We start from the raw sequence: 20,417 nt of genomic DNA, 5'->3' as shown, positions 1-20,417 counted from the left end.
AATCAGATGCTCTCTGATAGAGCTAAGACACTTCCCCAAAGCAACAGCTTGGACCACTGGAGCCTCTCCTGCTGCTTTCAGCCCACTAAACTTGTAGCTCGATCTACCCCACATTCAAAACTGGCAAGTGCTTCCCCACCACTCCAGCCTTGCTGTTGCCAAGCACTGACCCCAATCACAGGTGATCTACCCTTTCAGGAAGAACATCCCCCAACTGTTTGCCTCCCCCAGGAAACATCCGCTCATCTTCTCATACTGGTAGCAAACACTCCGCCCAGGAAAGGATGGTCATCCGGCAGGTGTAACATGGATTTATGATGTAAATTCTTTTGGAAGGTTCATAGCTTGATCAAGTGAGAGCAATATGAGTGTCCTTCTGCTGGATTGGAAACTGTCATGCATGCACTGTCGTTCGCATTTGATCACTGAATGTCATAATCAAGGCTGTGCATGCAATTCTCAGTACCAGATTGGACTGTCACATAGAGCGATGGAAAAATGGTCAGTGGGGTGCTGTCTCCTTTGACTCTGCTAATCACCTATTTGAGAGGGGTAGGCCCTGCTGGAATCAGCACTTTCTTTTGTATTCTAGAATCCTTCAGGCTGCCTGACTCACAGGCACTAGCTTCTGTCTTTATGAGAGGCAGGAACACAGGCAGAGACTTCAGATGGCACAAATGGTCCCCTTAACTTAGGGCACAACATGATGACAGAGGAGATGATGCATACTTTCCCATGTTGCTGGTGCAAGCTTATACGTAGACGAGCTTGCAGAAGACAAGCATCAGCTCAAAGAATAATGACTGAGAATATTCGTGAACAGTTAGCTGGTGCTTGAATCAGAAACACAAACATCCCATGTTAACCTGCCTGTAGCAGCAAAGCCACAGTTCTACAGTTAACAGAAATCTATTTCTGGGCAGTCCTAAGAAACTGCTATTGGCAGCAGGCGTCCCGGGTTCTGCCCCAATTTGGGGGTGCCTGGCGCATTTGTGAGGTTTCATGCGGCAGGAGGAGGCCTGACAGGGCCCGTTGCAGCCTCTGGAGGGCCTGACGGGACGCGGCATGGCTGCGGCTAGGCCCAAGGGGGCCTGCACCACAGCGGGCATGCTGACATCAGACACATGCTCCCCTGTGGTGCGTGGCTCCAGTGCAGAAATTTGTGGGTGCCCGGCCCCCTCATGGGGAATGTTGTGGGGCCTTGAGCACACAGCCCCCCCTCCAGCATCTATGACTGGCAGAATTGATAAGTCCTGGGCTTTTGAGGAAATGTTCTTGTTTTGCAAAAGCTTCTAGAAGTGTTAAAACTGCTGCATGAAAGACTACTTTGGAAATCTCTCTTCAGCAGGGAGTAAGAGCATCACTATTTCATGCAGCCTTCAACTTAAGTAAACTTTAAATATAAACATAGGCGTCAGTATGTGTTTGACAGAAAGAACCAGCAGCATATAAGCTGTCTCAATAAGCTTAACTTTTTTAAAAACAACAACAAACCATTGGCTTTATGTCTCATTGAAGCTATTCAAGTCAGAAGAACAGAGTGTGAATGTGTGGTAAAAGGATAAGCTTCCAGATCCATAATCCTACAGGTGCATCAGCCCCATCCATCTCCTGCCCTGTCTTAGATTCAGATTCCCCCTCCTGACACAAGCCCCTCTATACAGGTGTCTTACTTATTTTGAGACAGCACTGGTCATCTGTTTATTCCTTTAAATTTGCATCTCATCTTTTTTCCTGCCATGGAACCCAAGGCGAGGAACACGTGGTTCCTAGGCATCCTGTCAGGAACCACAAAGAAAGGAGGAGGCTAGAGCCCCTTCTAAGGTTGGCTGGTGAAATGACCCCACCCCCAAGTGATGGTCTGGCAACACAACAAAACCTGCTGTTGTAGTCAATGCTATAATTGATACAATTATAGAACCCAACAAGTCACTACACTTTCTTGCTGTACCTTGAAAGGAGAGTTTATCTGTGATGGGAAGAGCTGTGCACCAGTGTGTGTGTGTGTGTGTGTGTGTGTGTGTGTGTATAAGAGAGAGAAAATGATGCTGAACATCAGGTTTCTTATTCTTCTGCTATTCTACAGTATTTATGAACTTTCATTACAGTTGGGTTCCCTTCTGAATTTAATTTAATATTGGACTTCTTGACTGCCACACAATGCCTGAAACTAGTGCATTATTGAAGTATTCAAATGGCATAGGGTGTTGGTTTTTTTCATCCCATGACTTAAAAAACCTTTTTTTTTTTTTTTGGAAGGAATATCTCCCAAGCTGTGTAATGGACTTTGGTTCTTAAAAACCAGTATCAAATATATCTATTTAATAATTCAAAAAAATGAGGGTAGACTGTTTTTCAACTAATTCAAAAACTTAAGGGGAGACAAAAATGTTAAGTCTTCCACTTTAAAGAGTTGCATTTTCTGACATATTAAACATCCTAACTTGGTACCTGCTCTAATACTGGCTTGTTTGTATGATTCACAAAAATATAGCTCTGTTAATAAACAAAATAAATGTAAGTGAAATACAACCTAAATTCCCACACTAGGAGGATACAATATAGGTTTGATTCCTAGAAAAATAACACTCTAGAGAGAGGGAGCAATAAACTGTGGTTTGGTAACACAGATGTGTTTAAGTCCATTCGTTTCAAGGGACTTAAGCACACCTGACTGTGTTGGACTGTGACCAGATTTTGCTGGGAATGAAGCTCAGAGAGAGAGGAGGCTTCTTCCTCAGTTCCCTTTTCAAATCTTCTTAAGGTTCCCTTTTGATAGGAGAGGTTCGCAAAGTCTACACAGCGAAGGGCTCAGATAGAAGACTCCAGGCCTTCCTTCTTGCCTGCAGTTAAGGCTGGGGAGCCTGCGGTGTGCTGTTCATTCTGCCGCCGCTTGCACTCCAACCACACCATCACTGGGTTGACCAAAGCCAGAAACATTAGGACTACAAGACCAATATTCACCTGGAAAAAAGAGATACACTATTAATATGCAGGCGGCAGCTTCTAAAAATGTTCCTTTCTGGGGGGCTCTAGGAAATGTGAAGTGTCTGAGGCTGGCACTTAGCCTAGAGAGCTACCTGGGTCTCTATGCCTGCTCTGCGTAGAGGCAGAAGGGAACAGGTGTATGCAACTGGCAGGCGGAATGAAGGGTTTGAATCAGCCAGGCCTATGGCAGCCACTTATGCAGCACCAAAAAAGAGAGGAAATGCTTCAGCACCACTCCCCGCCCAAAGGACACATGAGGACAGAGACTTGCATATTTCCATATGCTAATTTATAACCATATGTGCAAGTTCAAAAATGACTATTTCAAACAAAAAATGCAATATATCTAGTCCTACTTGGGACAACAGACCAGGTGCCCTGTACGCTGAATTGCTGTCCAGGTCCCCTGCCCATTTAAACTCAACTTGGACTAATAGACTTCCCCCTGAAGAGCAGGACACTCTCAGATATATATTGCAATACATGGGGCCTGGCCTTTTGCCTGGTCAACAAAGTAGTACGTCAGGTCTCCTAGTTCCCTGTTCACTACCGTCTGCAATACAACATGTTCCTGAAAGAAGTAGAGATCCCCATTTGGGGTACTGACTGTCCCGTGGTGAAACAGACTCATTAGGGCACAAAACACTCACATAAAAGGGATCCCCGTTGAGTGGGCCCCTGATGAGCGAGAAGCAGGGGTATTGCAGGAGAGACACCACGGCTGAGAGCCCCATCACCAGGCCGTAGAGTTTCCCAAAGTGTTCCAAGGGGAAGCTGCCAAGACACAGAGTGGGGGAGGGGGAGGAAGAAGGACATGGAAATTGTGATACGGCATGTCTAAGCGGACTATCCTCCTCACAGTGACTTGTCACCATGTGCTGCTTCTCCACCTCCCATCCTTCTATATTTTTATTTCTTTTCTTTTTGACTTCCGTGTTCCTTTCCTTCCTCATCAGGAGGAAGGACAGCAGACCTGTATCCCTCATATGGTCAAGGAACAGGGCAGGACATTTGTTTACAGCATCTGCATCACTATTTCATGGCACCCACATACCCTCCAACATTTCTCTGATGAAAATAGGGACGTCTCATTCCATGATAATTTTACTATTTATACCCCACACATCTAACTGGGTTGGCCCAGCCACTCTAGGCAGCTTCCAACCAGCAGCGGAGAATGGGGGCGAGGGGGGCGTGGTGCGGATGGTGCCCTCAAAGGGGGTGGAGCGAGCTACTCATGACAGACATTTGGCATGCCACCTATCTGCAACTCCCAAGCCTCCCCCAAGCTGTCAAAGCGGTGCAGCCCCCCCTTACCCAGATGGCTCAATACCCGGGGTGGTCCGCTCCCACCCACCCCCTTCCTATGCCCCTGCTTCCAACATATGTAAAGACATAATAAAACATTAAACATTAAAAAAGCATCCCTATACAGGATTCAGACGTCTCAGGGGTCAGATAACGCCATACCCTCCAACATTTCTCCAGTTAAAAAAGGGACATCCTAAGGAAAAGTGGGGCATTCTGGGATCAAATCAGAAACTGGGACGGCTTCTCTAAATCAGGGACATCCCTGGAAAATAGGGACACTTGGAGGGTCTGCACCCACACTGCAACAAAGGGCTTTTCATTAAATCTATTGAAGGAAAATTCCATGCTAACATGTGGCCTGCCTCCTCAATGACTAGCTTAAAATGAAAACATCCAGCAGATTTAGCACTCATACTAAGCCCTTTCCTCGTATCTGCTTTCTTTAGTATTTTAAGCCAAGTGCAACAGTCACTTCTCATACACTGCCATCATAGCATAACTGCAAAACATTAAAATGCCAGATAAATAGTTCATCTTGCCCAGTTTCTTGCGTCTGACAGAGACAAGCTCTAGAAAGGTATCTCAGCAGGGGTCTACAAACCCAGAAGACATAAATTGTGCTATGAACTGTGGAAGCTGCTCCTAAAGCAAGATTCTGAGAACTGCAGCCATTTATTATTAGTATAAATTGATATTTTTAGCCCTCTTGCGTGTGGGGAGAATCTTGAACAGCCTCTGTTTCTGCTAAAAAATTCAAAACCAGAGGAGTCGGTAGAGAGGGAAAAAGGATTTCAGTGAACAATTTTCTGTAATTGATTGTTATTCTGCACTACTACCAGTTCCTCTCAGTGGCTCCAAGTACCATTCACTGAGTATCAAAACTTCCTTCTGCTTTCATCCTTCCCTTTCTCTTTCCCCCGCCCCTAATCCATCCCTCCCAAACCACACTTTCCTCTTTTCACAGAGAGGCCAGTTACTTACGCAATGGCTAAGAAGGCAGCATTGCCCCCGTAGAGGAAGGAGCGGCTCAGAACCTGCAGGATAAACGTGGCATACTGCACAGGCAGCACCGGAATAGAGGCACAAATTGAGAAGGCCACGCACTGCAGCACTGTGATGACCAGTGACAGCACACAGGAGCGCAGGTCCGCAAGGGAATCTGGCACCCCTGGAAACAGAGAATACAGACAGAGGTGAGCAGGGCCAAAGGAGACCTTGGGGCATCAAATATCCTTGATGGGCAGTCTCATAAGGAAAGCAAAACACACACCAACGGGGACGTACCTTGTGAACTCCCTTCCTTTTTATGTCCACGTTTGTGACGGTCCAGGATAAGCCCATTCCAGGGGGCACAGATGACTCCACAGAACTGGGTGAAGGCAAAAGCATTGGTGTAGCTGCTCACTGTTGACAGAAAGAATTAAGACAAAAGGATGACAAAACCCTCTTCCCGTCAGCACAAATATGTGCCAAGATTTTCATACATGTAACCCATTATTAGATGATGGCAAGAGACTAGGAGGAATCAAAGGTCAGGAGCCCTTAGTTCTCCAGTAGTTCCAAGCAAAATATTTTGAAGAACTACCTCTTCTTTCTCAATAGGAAGACTATCACCATCAGGAGGGGCTTCCCCTCAACTCCTAGACCAGGGCAGTCTCCTGGCATAGCTATTTAGCTAAGTCATTACAACACCATTTTAATTCTATTTCAGCAGCTTCTTCCTGAGGTCAAGAGCACTGCTGAGACAAGATGGCCTTCCTCTCATGGTGAGAGAAAAGGGAGTCAGCAGCACCAAATAACAAGAGACTGAAAATAGAGGCATGCCTCAAAATTGTACTGAAATTATGTGGGCTGTATCCACCATTAAGTCATATTTAGCGTAGACTCATTGCAATGAATGAGTACAACTAATTTAGGTCCATTCATTTCAAGAGCTCTACTTTAAACATAACATACCCTCCAACATTTCTCCGATGAAAATAGGGACATCCCATTCCATAATGATAATTTTACTATTTATACCCCACACTTCTTACTGGGTTGCCCCAGCCACTCTGGGCAGCTTCCAACATATAAAAAATAAACATTAAACATTAAAAAAACTTCTCCATACAGGATTGCCTTCAGATGACTTGGGGGGGGGGGGTCGGGTAACTCCATACCCTCCATCATTTCTCCAATGAAAATAGGGACATCCTAAGGAAAAGTGGGGCACTCTGGGATCAAATCAGAAACCGGGACGTCTTCTCTAAATCAGGGACGTCCCTGGAAAATTTGGATACTTGGAGGGTCTGACAGAACTTAAGTTGGCTATACTGTATATGGAACTTTGATGAAACACAGAAAAGCCCAACAAGTTTCAATGGAAACCTTCCTTAGGTGCACAATAATTCAATTTATTAATTCCAATTACAAAACATCTCTCATAGTGTGTTTTTTCCCTTCTACACTCTTCTAGTCTACCTGCCCCAAGACAAAGGGCAAGACCCAATGTTAGCCATAATGAGAATAAACCCATTGCAAACAATAGACTTAGGTCCACTGATTTCACTGGGTCTACTATGGCTATGGCTTAGTTGGATCTCACCCAATAACTCTTATCCATCTCCACACACATATTTTTGCTTGTTTCTTACATATCCTAAAGTTGGTGGAGGGGCTAAATTTTCCCAAAGGAGCCCAGGGTGGCAAGAAACAGGGCATCAATACAATATAGTTTTAAAGAAAGTAATAAAAACACTTAAAAACATAGACACATAGCCTGACAGCTAATAATTTCAACAATAATTTTATTATTTATACGCGTCCATCTGGCTGGGATGCCCCAGCCACTCTGGACAGCTTCCAACACATATAAAAACATAAAAAAAATGTCAAAAATTAAAATAAAGTTTCCCAAGAACAGTATTTTTCAGCTATCAAATGTGTGGGTGGACAGAAATGTTTTAAAATTCCTCCTGAATGTTTATACTGAGGGTGACAGCAAAGGGAGGGAGATTATTCTGCAAACAAGAGAACCTCTTAATCCCCACCCGATGGTTCCCTGCCCCTTTCCCAATACTCTCCTTACCAAGGGCGGCGTCTCCCTCAGCCAGCTGTGTCAGCATGGGGTTGAGGGTGCCAATGAAGAGATAGTGGCGCAGCTGCATCACCGACAGCCACACCAGATGCCAAAAAAACAGTTTGGAGAAGACACAGCTCCAGAAGGAAACAACAGCTGGAGCCTTGAGGTTTGCTGCAGTCTCAGCATCTCCTAAATAAATCAAAAAGAGGGGACAGGAGGCATGTGTAAAATCTGAAATGATCTTTATGTCACACAGTACCTTGCTACTATTTCACTGCTGACAGTCATACCGAAGTGAGAGCCCTTTCTAGGCACAAATCAAATGCACATCCATTGGTTTTTATGAGGGCTTCTAAGCAATTAGCTCCCCATGCAGAGGCCTAGAGAATCTCTCACCCAGGGGTGAAAAATGGGCATGCGAAGCTGGTTCTGGTATAGGACTTACATTTTGTCAGTAGTAATGCTATGGATAAACATGATTAAGTATGGCTGAAATCTTCCAGTCATTAATTCACATTCCCTGGGGAAAACCCACTAAGAGCAAACAAATGAGTTAACTCTTCCTGCTTGCCTGCCCACCCAAAAAGGAATAGCTGACTGTGAGGCTTCAGAAGACATTCTCTAGCAGGAATGATGAGCATAGATGACTGCCTGTGAATTACTAGTAGCACAGGGGTGGGTGAGTAGGATCAGGGCCGGATTAAGGTCTGATGAGCCCCTAAGCTACTGAAGGTAATGGGGCCCTTTATACTGCAGGCGGGGCCCATTACTTACATCACAGGAGCATACACAACACAAAACACTGTTGCTATACGTAGGTTTTATTTTATTTGTTTTTTATCTTATATTTTGGAAATGCACATCCAGGTTTTTTTCCTTTAATTTTTTTGGGGGGCCCCAAGAGGGTGGGGCCCTAAACTATAGCTTGTTTAGCTTACACGTAAATCCAGCACTGGGTAGGATTAAGAAGGGTTAAAGGAACTGACTTGACTCTTGAGGTCCCTGGTATTGAACCCCCCCTTGCTCACTGGCTCTGCTAAACACAGCACTTTCAGACATTTGAGGGTAAGAAATGAGGTATATGAGCCTGACTACAGAAACACATAAATGCACACAGAACCTCTTCTTGGAACAAATGCCAAGTGAAAGGTATATCTGACATAAACTGCACTTACTTTGCAGCAGATTTACTCTATTTTTTAACATATTTTCCCAAATGCAACATTCCCATCCAATATTAAGGCCCAGCTAGAATCTCTAACCATCAACCTTGGAACCGGTCTCAGTCCCTACCTATGCCAACAAGCCCTTTGTTGGTGGAATTTTCTTCAAGTGCTGGGTCAGCATGTAGATTATCCGAGTCTTCTGCATCATTCTCATCCAGGACTTTGGGGCTACGTTGCTCCTCATAGGTGCGATAGGAACGGGACCTCTTGTGACAGCTCACTCTGCAGACACAATCAACATAACTGGTATCCTGGGGACTTATTTCCCATACAAAGAATGAAAACCCAAGTTCCACATGTGCAAAGAGAGAAAGACAGGGCGGTACAAACACAATTTATTTGATCTTTCAGATGATGCACCATGACAGAAAGGTACAAAATCACAATGGCATTGATCATAAAGCCAAGTAAACAGAAATTGCCATTAAATGCATAAACTATAAATGGATGATTCAACATGTAAGAGAAAAGGAGTACAGGAAACTGAGAACTCAGCCTCAGATTAGTTCATCTCTATTGCAGCAAATACTTTCACAACGTGTTTGAACCAACAACATTCCTCTCTCTTACTCTTCTTCATTCCTTCAGTTTTCTTATTTGATAGTGGTGAGAAATGGGAAGTTTCATTCCAAACCAGTTCACTGCTAACCAGTTTAGGCTGGGAGTTCTCTACAAACTTACTTGGGAGGGAGTTCCATAGAACTCTGAGATTTAAGGCTAAATGACACATTGCACGCAAACAGGTTTAACTATAGCCCAGTAAACCTTTTTGAAGCGGCAATGCTGCTTTCAGGGAGAACAACCAGGAGCACAGAAATGGTAGGAGGGAGGGAATATGTGTTTAAAACCCTACAGGGAAGGGAATTTGCTCCAGGGGGTAATTTGGGGCAGGAAAATGGCAGGTGGGGAAAAGGCTGAGCATCTTCCCATCAGCTGCTTCTCTACTCTGGATCACACACACCCCCTCAGGTTTTACTGCTTCAAAAAGGGCTGTAGTCAACATGTATTTGCTTGCTGTGTAGTTTGGCCCTTATGTCAATGTAAATTTCCAACTAAGCATGCAGAGGTCTGGGGTCTTAGGGATACCTGCCTCAACTGCAGGCATCCTGAAACAATGGGTTCACTTTGGACTATGTTTCCTGCATCCTTTCAGTGAAGGCCATGCAGCTGCTGTTTAATTAGGGCTTTTCTGAAGATGCTACAAAATGGCACCTGAGCTGCTCTCCAAACTGGTGTTTTTCCCCCCAATGGAGCTTGGGATGGTGATGTTGGGAGACAGCCACAGTAAAAACTGTGCAGGGTGTGAATCCTAGCTTTATCAACTGGGCAGAAGAAGTTGTTAAGCTGCTCTTTTATCTTTAATAGCAGCATGTGAAGAAAGCCTGCAGACGAAGCTTTTCTCATCATGGATATAAACATCACCTGCCAATCAAGCAGTACGGTTACAGTGGCCCCTGAAGAGTTGGCAACCCTATACGAATCCCAGAGCACTGTGCCTGCTTGAAGAAGCACTCAAAAAGCAGAACTGTCTTTTAAAAATAACAGTGGATGGAACCCACTGGGGATAGCTTCTTTCTTCTACCACCACCAGGGTTCTAGGCAGCACTTTGGGAGCTTGAAAAAGAAAGGAAGGAAGGAATGGAAGGAGATAGAAAGGGGCTCAGAATCTTAGTGAGGGCACACAGGGGAGAGAGCTGTGTATCAGACTGAAGTACAGGCAAGTGCAGCTTACCCGTATGTATATCCTGGGGGCAGTGGATATGGAATATGGCTGCGGGGCATCAGAAAGAAAGTACGGATCAAGTGCCAGGCACTGCAAGCAGACATGAAGAGGAACATAGTTCTCAGCGAGAGGCCTTGTTCATACAGCAGCTGTAGACAAATAGCACAAACCTGAGTTAGCCAAGCTCTGCGTTGACTGTAATCTGTGTGGTGCACAGATTGCTTGCTTGGCTTTGGGCTCATGTAGCAGATTATCTGCCTGTCTTTTAAGAGTGGGAGACAGATCCAACCCACAGCGTACAATTCAATATAAGCAGCACTACTGCATCTCTTCTGCAATTCCCATTCATTTGAACAGGAAAACGCACTGGTGGACTGTGCTCTATTTTTAATTATGATGAATCTCCACCTGAGACACCAAAATGCCTTGGACCAGTCACTAGCTCTCAGGCTCATTCTTTCATTTGCATAACAGATTTATCTGGTCACTCAATTTGATTTGATCTTTTTTTATAGAATTCCCCAGGCCCAGCTACTGTTTCTAAGCAGCTTATGCATGTCATCACAATAGAGCCAAATTATATGTGATATCAAAATGTGTCTGCATTTAATGTGTAGTGTTTAATAGGTGAAAACACAATAAAAATGTACTTCTTGAAAAATCTTACTTCCCCATAACAATAGATAGCACAGTGCTTCCAGTCACTGTGCCTAAGTACCATAAACCACCGTCAGCAAATCATGCCTCACATTCCCTTCTTAGAGCACAGTTTTGCCATGACCATGCTCTCAGAAACATGGATTTGAGAAGCAACATAAAGGTAAAGGGACCCCTGACCATTAGGTCCAGTTGTGGCCGACTCTGGGGTTGCGGCGCTCATCTCGCTTTATTGGCCGAGGGAGCCGGCGTACAGCTTCCGGGTCATGTGGCCAGTGTGACTAAGCCACTTCTGGCGAACCAGAGCAGCGCACAGAAACGCCGTTTACCTTCCTGCCGGTGCGGTACCTATTTATCTACTTGCACTTTGATGTGCTTTCGAACTGCTAGGTTGGCAGGAGCAGGGACCGAGCAATGGGAGCTCACCCCGTCACGGGGATTCACCAACCTTCTGATCGGCAAGCTCTAGGCTCTGTGATTTAGACCACAGCGCCACCTGCATCCTGAGAAGCAACATGGTCACATGCATATACAATGCTGAACCACAGCTGGAAATAGAACCCTTGTGAGCTGACGTCTTCCACGCTAACTATAGTCCTGCTTCCTCTTAGCTGAAATCACGCTTAGGATACTGCACCCTTCCTCTGCTTTCACTACATCCCCATATTCTCTTTCCTCATCCTCTGTCCTCGTGTGGCTGGATTTTAGTTTGTGTCATCAGGAGTGCTGACTGCTGCTTTCTGTGTGGTGGCTCATGTGCTCTCTCTACAGAGAATGGTGATCCCTTAGCTCAATGCATATCTGAACAGTCTTAATGCAACTGGTGAAAAGAGACAACTGTTAATACTAACAGCACAGAGACTGTCTTCCACCAGGTGTAGGGAGCCAATGATGTTGATGTTAAGTATTGCACATACAGTATCTCCAGGAATCCAGTCAGGAAGCTTTGGGCTATATGAGATTCTACAGAAAGACCCAATTGAGAAAATCGAAGTTGGCCAATAAGTCGAACGCAAATGGTAAATGAGGATATCCCACTATGGTTCAAAAACATCTAGGATATCCTTATTTACCCTACAACTCCCCCTATCCCTGAGCATTGGGCCATGGTGCCTGATGCTGATGGGAGCTGCAGTCTAATGACCTCTGAAAAGCACACTGGCTATCCCTGGGTGAAATGTTGTGATCACACATTGAAATTGAGTTGCTGAGTCCCTGACTAGCTGAAGACACAGGACTCAGAGCCAAACAAGATGCATCAAGCAGATGCATTCCCCCCCCCCCATGGTGTATTTGTTGTCTTTACTGAAAAATAGTCCAGAGCATTATGAGTTTAAGAGGATGAATGGAAGAGGGTGTTTAATCTTTTCCCTTCTTCCTGCTTTCCTACTCAAAATTGCTGCCCCATCCAGCAGTCCTCCCACCTATGAAGGAAAGAGTGTTCCTCTGCAGGAGAATAGCAGCTGGAGGATATTTGGAGTAGACAAATGCCAATAAGAAAAAGAAAAGGTTGAACAGCCTCTATCCCATTATGATCAAGGCGGCATTGTTGTTGTTGTTGTTGTTGTTGTTGTTGCTGTTGTTGTTTAGTCGTGTCTGACCCCATGGACCAGAGCACGCCAGGCACTCCTGTCTTCCACTGCCTCCTGCAGTTTGGTCATACTCATGTTGGTAACTTTGAGAACACTGTCTAACCATCTCGTCCTCTGTCGTCCCCTTCTCCTTGTGCCCTCAATCTTTCCCAACATCAGGGTCTTTTCTAGGGAGTCTTCTCTTCTCATGAGGTGGCCAAAGTATTGGCGCCTCAGCCTCAGATCTGTCTTTCCAGTGAGCACTCAGGGCTGATTTCCTTCAGAATGGATAGGTTTGATCTTCTTGCAGTTCAAGCACACTCCAAGTGGATTCCCCAAGAATCCTGAGAACTGTAGTTTGTTAAAGATGCTGAGAATTATAGCTCTTTGAGAGTTAAACTACAGTCCCCAGTGTTCTTTAGGAGGGGGAAAATCTGCTTTGATTGTGCTTTCAATGTATGGTGTGTACTGAGTCCAGGTCACAGCTGCCCCATGTTGGTTTTCACAGGGAAGAGAAAGAGTGTTGGAATAACGAGACAGGTGACTGTGCCATATCTTATTATTTGGCCTTGACCTTCAGCTATGACCTAACTAGGAATTAGCTGAAAGCGCAAGGATGACCCTTCACATACAATTTAGCTACTTATCGGATTAATAGTCTCGAATTGTCTCAGGGTCACTACAAGCAGCCTACTTAATTCTCCAATGTCCTGCAGCAATGTGACCAACAGTTTGCTACTCTAATGCTCTTGAAAAGGCATGGGTTAGCTTATCTACGGTACAAGCATAATACAACAGCTTCTAAAGGAAGTGTTTTTTATCATTATGTAAGTGGAAAATTAATCAGGTGGGGATGAAGAGACAAATGTGTTGCATATGTTCTTGCTATTAAGTGTTGAGAGTTAATCCAGTTTAGAAGCCCCCAAAGATTAGAGGAATATGATACCTAGCACTTGCCAATTCTATCCATGCAGACTCCCAGATGTTCAATAAGAAAGACATATCACATGATGTCAGAGAGTTGTAGAATTTTTCTGACCAGAGGTTGAAAATGTATCTACTGGAGTTGGGCACCATTTGGAATCTCAAAATCTTTCTCCATCCACATGTTTTCCTGTCTTCCTATTTTCCCTCATTCTTCTCCCTCCACCCACTTAAATCACTATCTTTCCTCCTCCCTTCTCCCTCCCCCCCATCATCTCCCATCCTGGACTGCTTCTTTCTTTCTTTCAGTGTCCAAACCAGTTGCCAGTTCAGGCCATTAAAGAGCCAGCCAGTGGCTCAATCAATGCTATTAAGTTAGGTGGGACAAAAAGGTGGTGATGCTTGAGTCCAAACTTCCCTTTCCTGTGAAATTTCTGAGGGTTCTATGACTAGGCTGCTGACTCAACATCTTAGAGGAAGAAGAAGCACTGTCATAACACACATCATTTCTTAGGAGGAAAGCCCACAACACAGGATGGGGCAAAGGATTCTGGTGCTTGTTTTTCCTAAGTGTGGTAATTTTTAATTCTTTAGGAAACAGTCACTAACCTTGATGACAAGAAAAACTGCCGAGGAAGAGTCAAAGGCCCCATTGTAGAGGGTAATGATGGTTGAGCGGTGTTTTCCAAACAGATTCCCAACCTGGAGAGACAAATAATATCTCAAAGCAAATTGACTACTTTCCTGGAGGGGGTCAGCAGATCACAGCCAAAGGGCCTAGTTGCCAGTGAACTTTAATATGTTAGAGTATGGAGGCAGGGACAGGGTGCCCCAAAGGTTCTCCTTTAAAGAATTTCCTTTCCCAGCTCCCTCCCCATTAGGATGTGTGAGAGAAGAGCATCAAACCTGCATGTTGGTGAGGATAAAGAGGATCCCACCGACAGAGAGAAACGTCAGTGCTGGGAACAGCATCAGCGCAGTGACTGTACCGGGAGAAAAATTGATGGAAGGGCATATCAGCAACATAGGCCTATCATGCTCATAAAACAAGACACAGCTGGGCATCACATCACTCTACGCAGTGGTGCCACTGCAAACTTTGAACTGCAGGAACTCATAACAATCCCTATAGCAGGCACGTCCAACAGGTAGATTGTGATCACTGGACGTAGAATCATAGAATCATAGAATCATAGAGTTGGAGGAGACCACAAGGGCCATCGAGTCCAACCCCCTGCCAAGCAGGAAACACCATCAGAGCACTCCTGACATATGGTTGTCAAGCCTCTGCTTAAAGACCTCCAAAGAAGGAGACTCCACCACACTCCTTGGCAGCAAATTCCACTGTTGAACAGCTCTTACTGTCAGGAAGTTCTTCCTAATGTTTAGGTGGAATCTTCTTTCTTGTAGTTTGGATCCATTGCTCCGTGTCCGCTTCTCTGGAGCAGCAGAAAACAACCTTTCTCCCTCCTCTATGTGACATCCTTTTATATATTTGAACATGGCTATCATATCACCCCTTAACCTCCTCTTCTCCAGGCTAAACATGCCCAGCTCCCTTAGCCATTCCTCATAAGGCATCATTTCCAGGCCTTTGACCATTTTGGTTGCCCTCCTCTGGACACGTTCCAGTTTGTCAGTGTCCTTCTTGAACTGTGGTGCCCAGAACTGGACACAGTACTCCAGGTGAGGTCTGACCAGAGCAGAATACAGTGGCACTATTACTTCCCTTGATCTAGATGCTATACTCCTATTGATGCAGCCCAGAATTGCATTGGCTTTTTTAGCTGCCGCGTCACACTGTTGGCTCATGTCAAGTTTGTGGTCAACCAAGACTCCTAGATCCTTTTCACATGTACTGCTCTCAAGCTAGGTGTCACCCATCTTGTATTTGTGCCTCTCATTTTTTTTGCCCAAGTGCAATACTTTACATTTCTCCCTGTTAAAATTCATCTTGTTTGGTTTTGCCCAGTTCTCTAATCTGTCAAGGTCGTTTTGAAGTGTGATCCTGTCCTCTGGGGTGTTAGCCACCCCTCCCAGTTTGGTGTCATCTGCAAATTTGATCAGGATGCCCTTGAGTCCATCATCCAAGTCGTTGATAAAGATATTGAATAAGACCGGGCCCAAGACAGAACCCTGTGGCACCCCACTAGTCACTCTTCTCTGTGGTAGATCTCTGGTAGATAACTGGCTCCCCCCAAAGAAGATCAACAACCCCTGAAAATGGACCTTCCTCCTCCCTAAAAAAGCTCAGCAACTTCAACCTGAACCCCAAAAAGGGGGGGTAGATCACTGCCAGTTTTTAACTCTGAGTAGATTGCAGTCCCTTGGGAGTTGGCCACCCCTGCCCTATAGCAACATCCCCCTAGATATATTACACACACACACACACACACACACACACACACAGTGCAGCAGTACATAGCACAATGCCCAAATTATTAGGACCAGCTGGCAATAATAGAAAAGTGAGTCAGCAAAGTTATATTGATTAGCATGTTGAACTTTGGCTGTGGAGACCTAGGTTCGCATCCCCAATCAGCCTTTAGCTATTAAATTAGAAATACAAAGAAACTTGCAATTAAGTATTATCTAGCATGAAGTAGGAACCCCATCCAAGGAAAGGAAAGAAGTACCCAGCCTCTGCTTTATTGGTTTCCTCTTTTTCCTTCTTTGTTTATCTGGCCCCAAAATGTCTGAAAGCCTTGTTATCACCTTGTTAATTTGCCAGAGTAAGGAGAGAATATTAGTCATCCTGACAAATGAAACAGAAGTCCTAATGCTGCATTCTCCTCTACTTTTGATCCTAAATTTCTTTTTCTTCTTACAGTCTTGCTGGTGTGTGCACACAGAAGCAGCTCAGTACTAAAAAATGAGACATTCCAGTGCAATAAAAGGAACTCGTACTCCTCAAGCCATCTCTTGCTACAATTCTCCAGTCAACATATTAATACAGGGCAGCACACTGTGCCATTCTAAATTTCTATGCCAGCTCAGGGGGCTCAGAATGCAGCTATGGGAAGGATGAATCCAGTTCCCTTGCTTTTTGGTATTTAGCATTTGAGAAAGACTAGCACAACTTGCCAGGGGTGTGTGGAAAGAGGCAAAACAGGAACTTACTACAAATATAGATTGTAGTTAAGATCCCACCTCATATGATTCCCCTTTCCAATCTTTAGAAATATTTGGAGGATCCAGCATAATTTTGGGAGACCTACACAAGCAATAATAATAATAATATTGGACTGACAGCTATCTAGCAACACGCAAAGACTGAACGTCTCTCAAGATGGAGAGCTATAGTAGCATGGTTTCTCCCTTCCTGCAACCATTGATATAGACATTGAAACTCTTGTACATCACATCACACATGTGTACGTAACACACACACACCCTTTCTCTTCCACATTTACAGCCATCCCTTGATTACAGGTGTTGCTAAGGCACACTTCTAAAACTCATGTCCGCACTACATACAGACACACACACACACCCCTTCCCAACATGAAGACAGTCCCAACATGAACAGTCATCTTTTGCTCCTCCACACAAAGCCATACAAAATGTATTTAATTAGGTATATGTTAAAATGATTTCTACCCCACCGGATGCACTGGATGGGTGTTTTCACATATACAACTCTGCATCAAGCTGACCCAGCTTGCAACATAACATAGTATCACGTCTTTGATTGTTCTGAAGGACAACAGCAACAGTTCCCAACAGTTTCAAGCCTAAAACTGGAACTATTGTGTCCAGAATTTGTACCCCTACAAATCTACCTAGATAAGCCCAGCTCTTCATCCAGGAACACTCACCTGCTGAGGAAAATGCAATGAGGAGAGTACCAGTGGTGTAGGCAGATCTGGAAGACAAAGAGATGCCCTGAGCTACCAAATGGGCACTGGGCTGTGGACACGTGGGCAGCAAGGTGAACTACTTCCTCCCTTCATCCCCCATCAGACACAGTGAGCATCCATCAGCTTCCCATCCTTTTGGTAGACAGGCAGGCAGCTGTGGGAGCCATGGGCATCGGAGGAAGAAAGATGAATCAGTAAGATGGAGATTGGAATTGAGAGATCATTTGAAAATAGAAATAGACCGGTGGGGGAAAGATGAAGCAAACCATGCTGAGGAACAGAATAAAAACTGAAATTAGAAAAGAGGAGAGACTCAGGCAAAGGCACAGCCTGGAGGGAGTTGGACCAGGGGCAGGTTTAGGGGAGTGTGACTAGTTCTGTTGTACTGGGTGTGGAGTTTTAGGGGCGCTGCCGAGGACACCACAACTAGGATTTACAATGGAGTGCAAGAGGCACCGAATTTTGGTGTCACACAGGATGCCACTGAAATTTGAGACCCCCAGATCTGCCTCTGGTTGGATCGTTAAAAAATGTCCTCCATTTTTGTTTAGGGTTATGAGAAAGAAAGAATGATGATGATGATGATGATTTATTACTTATACCCACCCACATGAGAATGTGAATGAGCATTAACTCTAGTTTAGTTTCAGCTCAGATACTGATAGACAAACTACATGAAAGTTATTGTTTTTCTTCTGTCTCTAATATACAGGTTCTTTTTTTAATGGCACTGGGTGGGTGATAATTATTGGAACTTAAGCAGCTGTGGAGAAACAATTTTAACCATATCCTCCCCTGCTGATTCCTTGGGGAGTCTTCTGATGTTTTTGGAATGCTGCACCCATTAACATTCTTTTTGTATTAGGTAACACCCAGCAGATAACACCAGGTTAGGAAAACATTTCCACAGCTCTGCTTAGTTGGCCACGTGCCCTGCGAGGAAAGAGGGCAAGGACCCAAAAGAGCCACCTCAGCACTACTCTCCTGCCCACATGGTTGATCAGTTCACTCACATGAGCCGCATGACTTTGCCCACTCCATTAATACGCCCAGCCAGTTAAGGAACCTCACAAACTGCAGCCACAGCAAATACTAGCTTCCTGCGTGTGGTCATAGGGAACCCTTGGACTTCCTGCCTCATAGGCTGGCATAAACATTGCTTCACTCGGGTATCCAGCTCAAAGAACAGGCACTGCAAAGGGCTCCCTGTTTGCAGCTGATCATAAATAAAATCTGTATCAGATAACAGGGCAAGATTGAACATTGACACCTCACTGCTGTAGGCTCACTAACCTCCCATCCCAGAAACTGCCCTCCCCACAATTTGGCATGATCACCAGGGGAACACAGATTGGTTTGATTCACAGCTAAAATGTACTTGGGCAGAAGTGCTGTATATAATCAGCATGTTTTGCAGTGAGTTTCATATATGAATTATGTGCCGTGTGAAGAACCATTTTATTTTGTCTGCCCTAAATCACCTGCCAGTCATTTCCATTGATAACTACACCACACCCAGTTATTTTATGGTGAAAGAGAGGGGGAAGCGTCATTGTCTCTCTGTTCTCCTGTCACTATCAACTGATAGGGAATTTAGAACAACCTGTCATCTTCCCTGAAACATCGGCTCAGGCCCTTGTTTGTGAAGGGTGAGCTGTGTGCATTTCATGGATGCACCAGGTTCCCCACACAAGTGAAGAATACAGGCATTTCAGATGTTATTTCAGGTAATATTGACTCCAGAAGCACATCACTTCTATTCCACACCCCCAAGGTGGAAAAATAAGATTGGTTTTGAAGCCCTGAGCATTAGAAGGCTCTATGGTTTCAGTGTGAAAACTGCTACAAATTCAAATGCAGCTAGGTAAAAAAATGTCAAAAGTTTCCAATTTCCATCTTAAAATAAAGTCCAGGAGCTCGTTATACCTGTTGCCCACAGCCTAGCCAATCTGTGTCCAGCACATGCCTGCACACTTGCTATGCAGCTAGTTCTGTACACAGCCCAAATAGAAGTCAGAGCTGCCAGATGAAAAACTGCAGCTGCCACAGTCTCAACAAGTCTTATGAATAGGCCCTCCAAGCCATGGACAGCTGCTAGTTACTTTTCTAATACTCCTGCTCATCCTATGAGTCCCTATCTATCCCCAGTCAGCCTGCTCTCCCCTTCACTGCTTCAGTCAAACTTTTTTCATTTGAGGAGATGAAGGAACTGTCTTTCAGAAACTGAACATGTCAATGCAAACTAAAAATGTGCATGCATGTGTACTCAGTTACATATCCTGTTCATTTATTACATAAGAGGGAGGCTGATGTTTTGTATGCAGCAGTCTGCAGAGGCCTCATGCAAAAACTAGCAAAAGTTTCTGACCTTCCTCCCTTGGGTATAACCTCCCCCTTGACAGGAGCAGCAAGCTGTTTATTAGAGTTATGTGAAGATTAGTACTAAGTCAAGAGAAACTTCGCAGTACTCATATGGAGGCAGTCTGGGCTGTTAAAGATAACAGGCATTTTATCATTCTAGCTGTCTGACAGCATGCACATGAGCATGGGTGGAAGATAAGGAAAGAATCAGGAAGGAGGGAGGGATAGAAATGTGCATAGAAGTGAATTTCTGACCATCACAGTTCCTTTCTGCCCAGCATATGCCAAGTGTTTGGGACTCCACCCATCCCACCTAAAAAAGGGACTGGAAGAACAGACAGTAAGAGTGGCCTGAACCACTTCAGACTATAGGTAGGCATCACTTTTTAAATGATAAATAAATGTTGGGGAATTTTTGTGCAGATGTGTGTCTGCTTTGCTCCTCTTTTGGTATGCATACCCCCCCCCCCAGCAATGTGAGTAGTCACCCTAGGATCCACCCTCCAGAATACTTCAGTCCCTGAATCAAGTTTCAGAGAGTGAACTTACTTCAGTCTAGAATTACTCACTCTTAATCTATAAAGGATTTTAAGTGTTGCATTGCAGGGTGGAATTCAGCAGGTTCCACTTCTCACGTCTTCTTAGTGCTGCAGTGGTGGAAGAGTTCACTGCTGCCCAGTTTTTAGCCACTACGTGACTATTAAAGGCAGGGGAGCTCTTTAACGGCAGGCG

General features: G+C 44.7%; 1 protein-coding gene across 11 annotated transcripts in view; it reads right to left on the bottom strand.

The window, feature by feature from the left end:
- Positions 1-1,454: 1,454 nt before the first annotated feature.
- SLC43A3 (solute carrier family 43 member 3) overlaps positions 1,455-20,417 on the bottom strand; it is a 46,580-nt gene continuing 27,617 nt past the window's right edge. For all 11 annotated transcript variants that reach the window (XM_080994597.1, XM_080994603.1, XM_080994604.1 and 8 more), the window contains 10 exons: positions 17,283-17,329; positions 14,371-14,447; positions 14,074-14,166; positions 10,322-10,461; positions 8,657-8,811; positions 7,370-7,552; positions 5,584-5,703; positions 5,281-5,467; positions 3,639-3,762; positions 1,455-2,964 (listed from right to left, as the gene is read on the bottom strand). In XM_080994597.1, the coding sequence (XP_080850723.1) occupies positions 2,812-2,964; positions 3,639-3,762; positions 5,281-5,467; positions 5,584-5,703; positions 7,370-7,552; positions 8,657-8,811; positions 10,322-10,461; positions 14,074-14,166; positions 14,371-14,447; positions 17,283-17,329 (1,279 nt within the window). In that variant the 3' untranslated portion in view covers positions 1,455-2,811. The remainder of the gene's footprint in view (positions 2,965-3,638; positions 3,763-5,280; positions 5,468-5,583; positions 5,704-7,369; positions 7,553-8,656; positions 8,812-10,321; positions 10,462-14,073; positions 14,167-14,370; positions 14,448-17,282; positions 17,330-20,417) is intronic.

Source organism: Podarcis pityusensis (genome assembly GCF_964106645.2).
Source record: "Podarcis pityusensis genome assembly, chromosome: 1".
Taxonomy (NCBI): Eukaryota; Metazoa; Chordata; class Lepidosauria; order Squamata; family Lacertidae; genus Podarcis; species Podarcis pityusensis.
The sequence above is the reverse complement of the archived record's forward strand: the minus strand, read 5'-3'. Positions and strand labels throughout refer to the sequence as shown.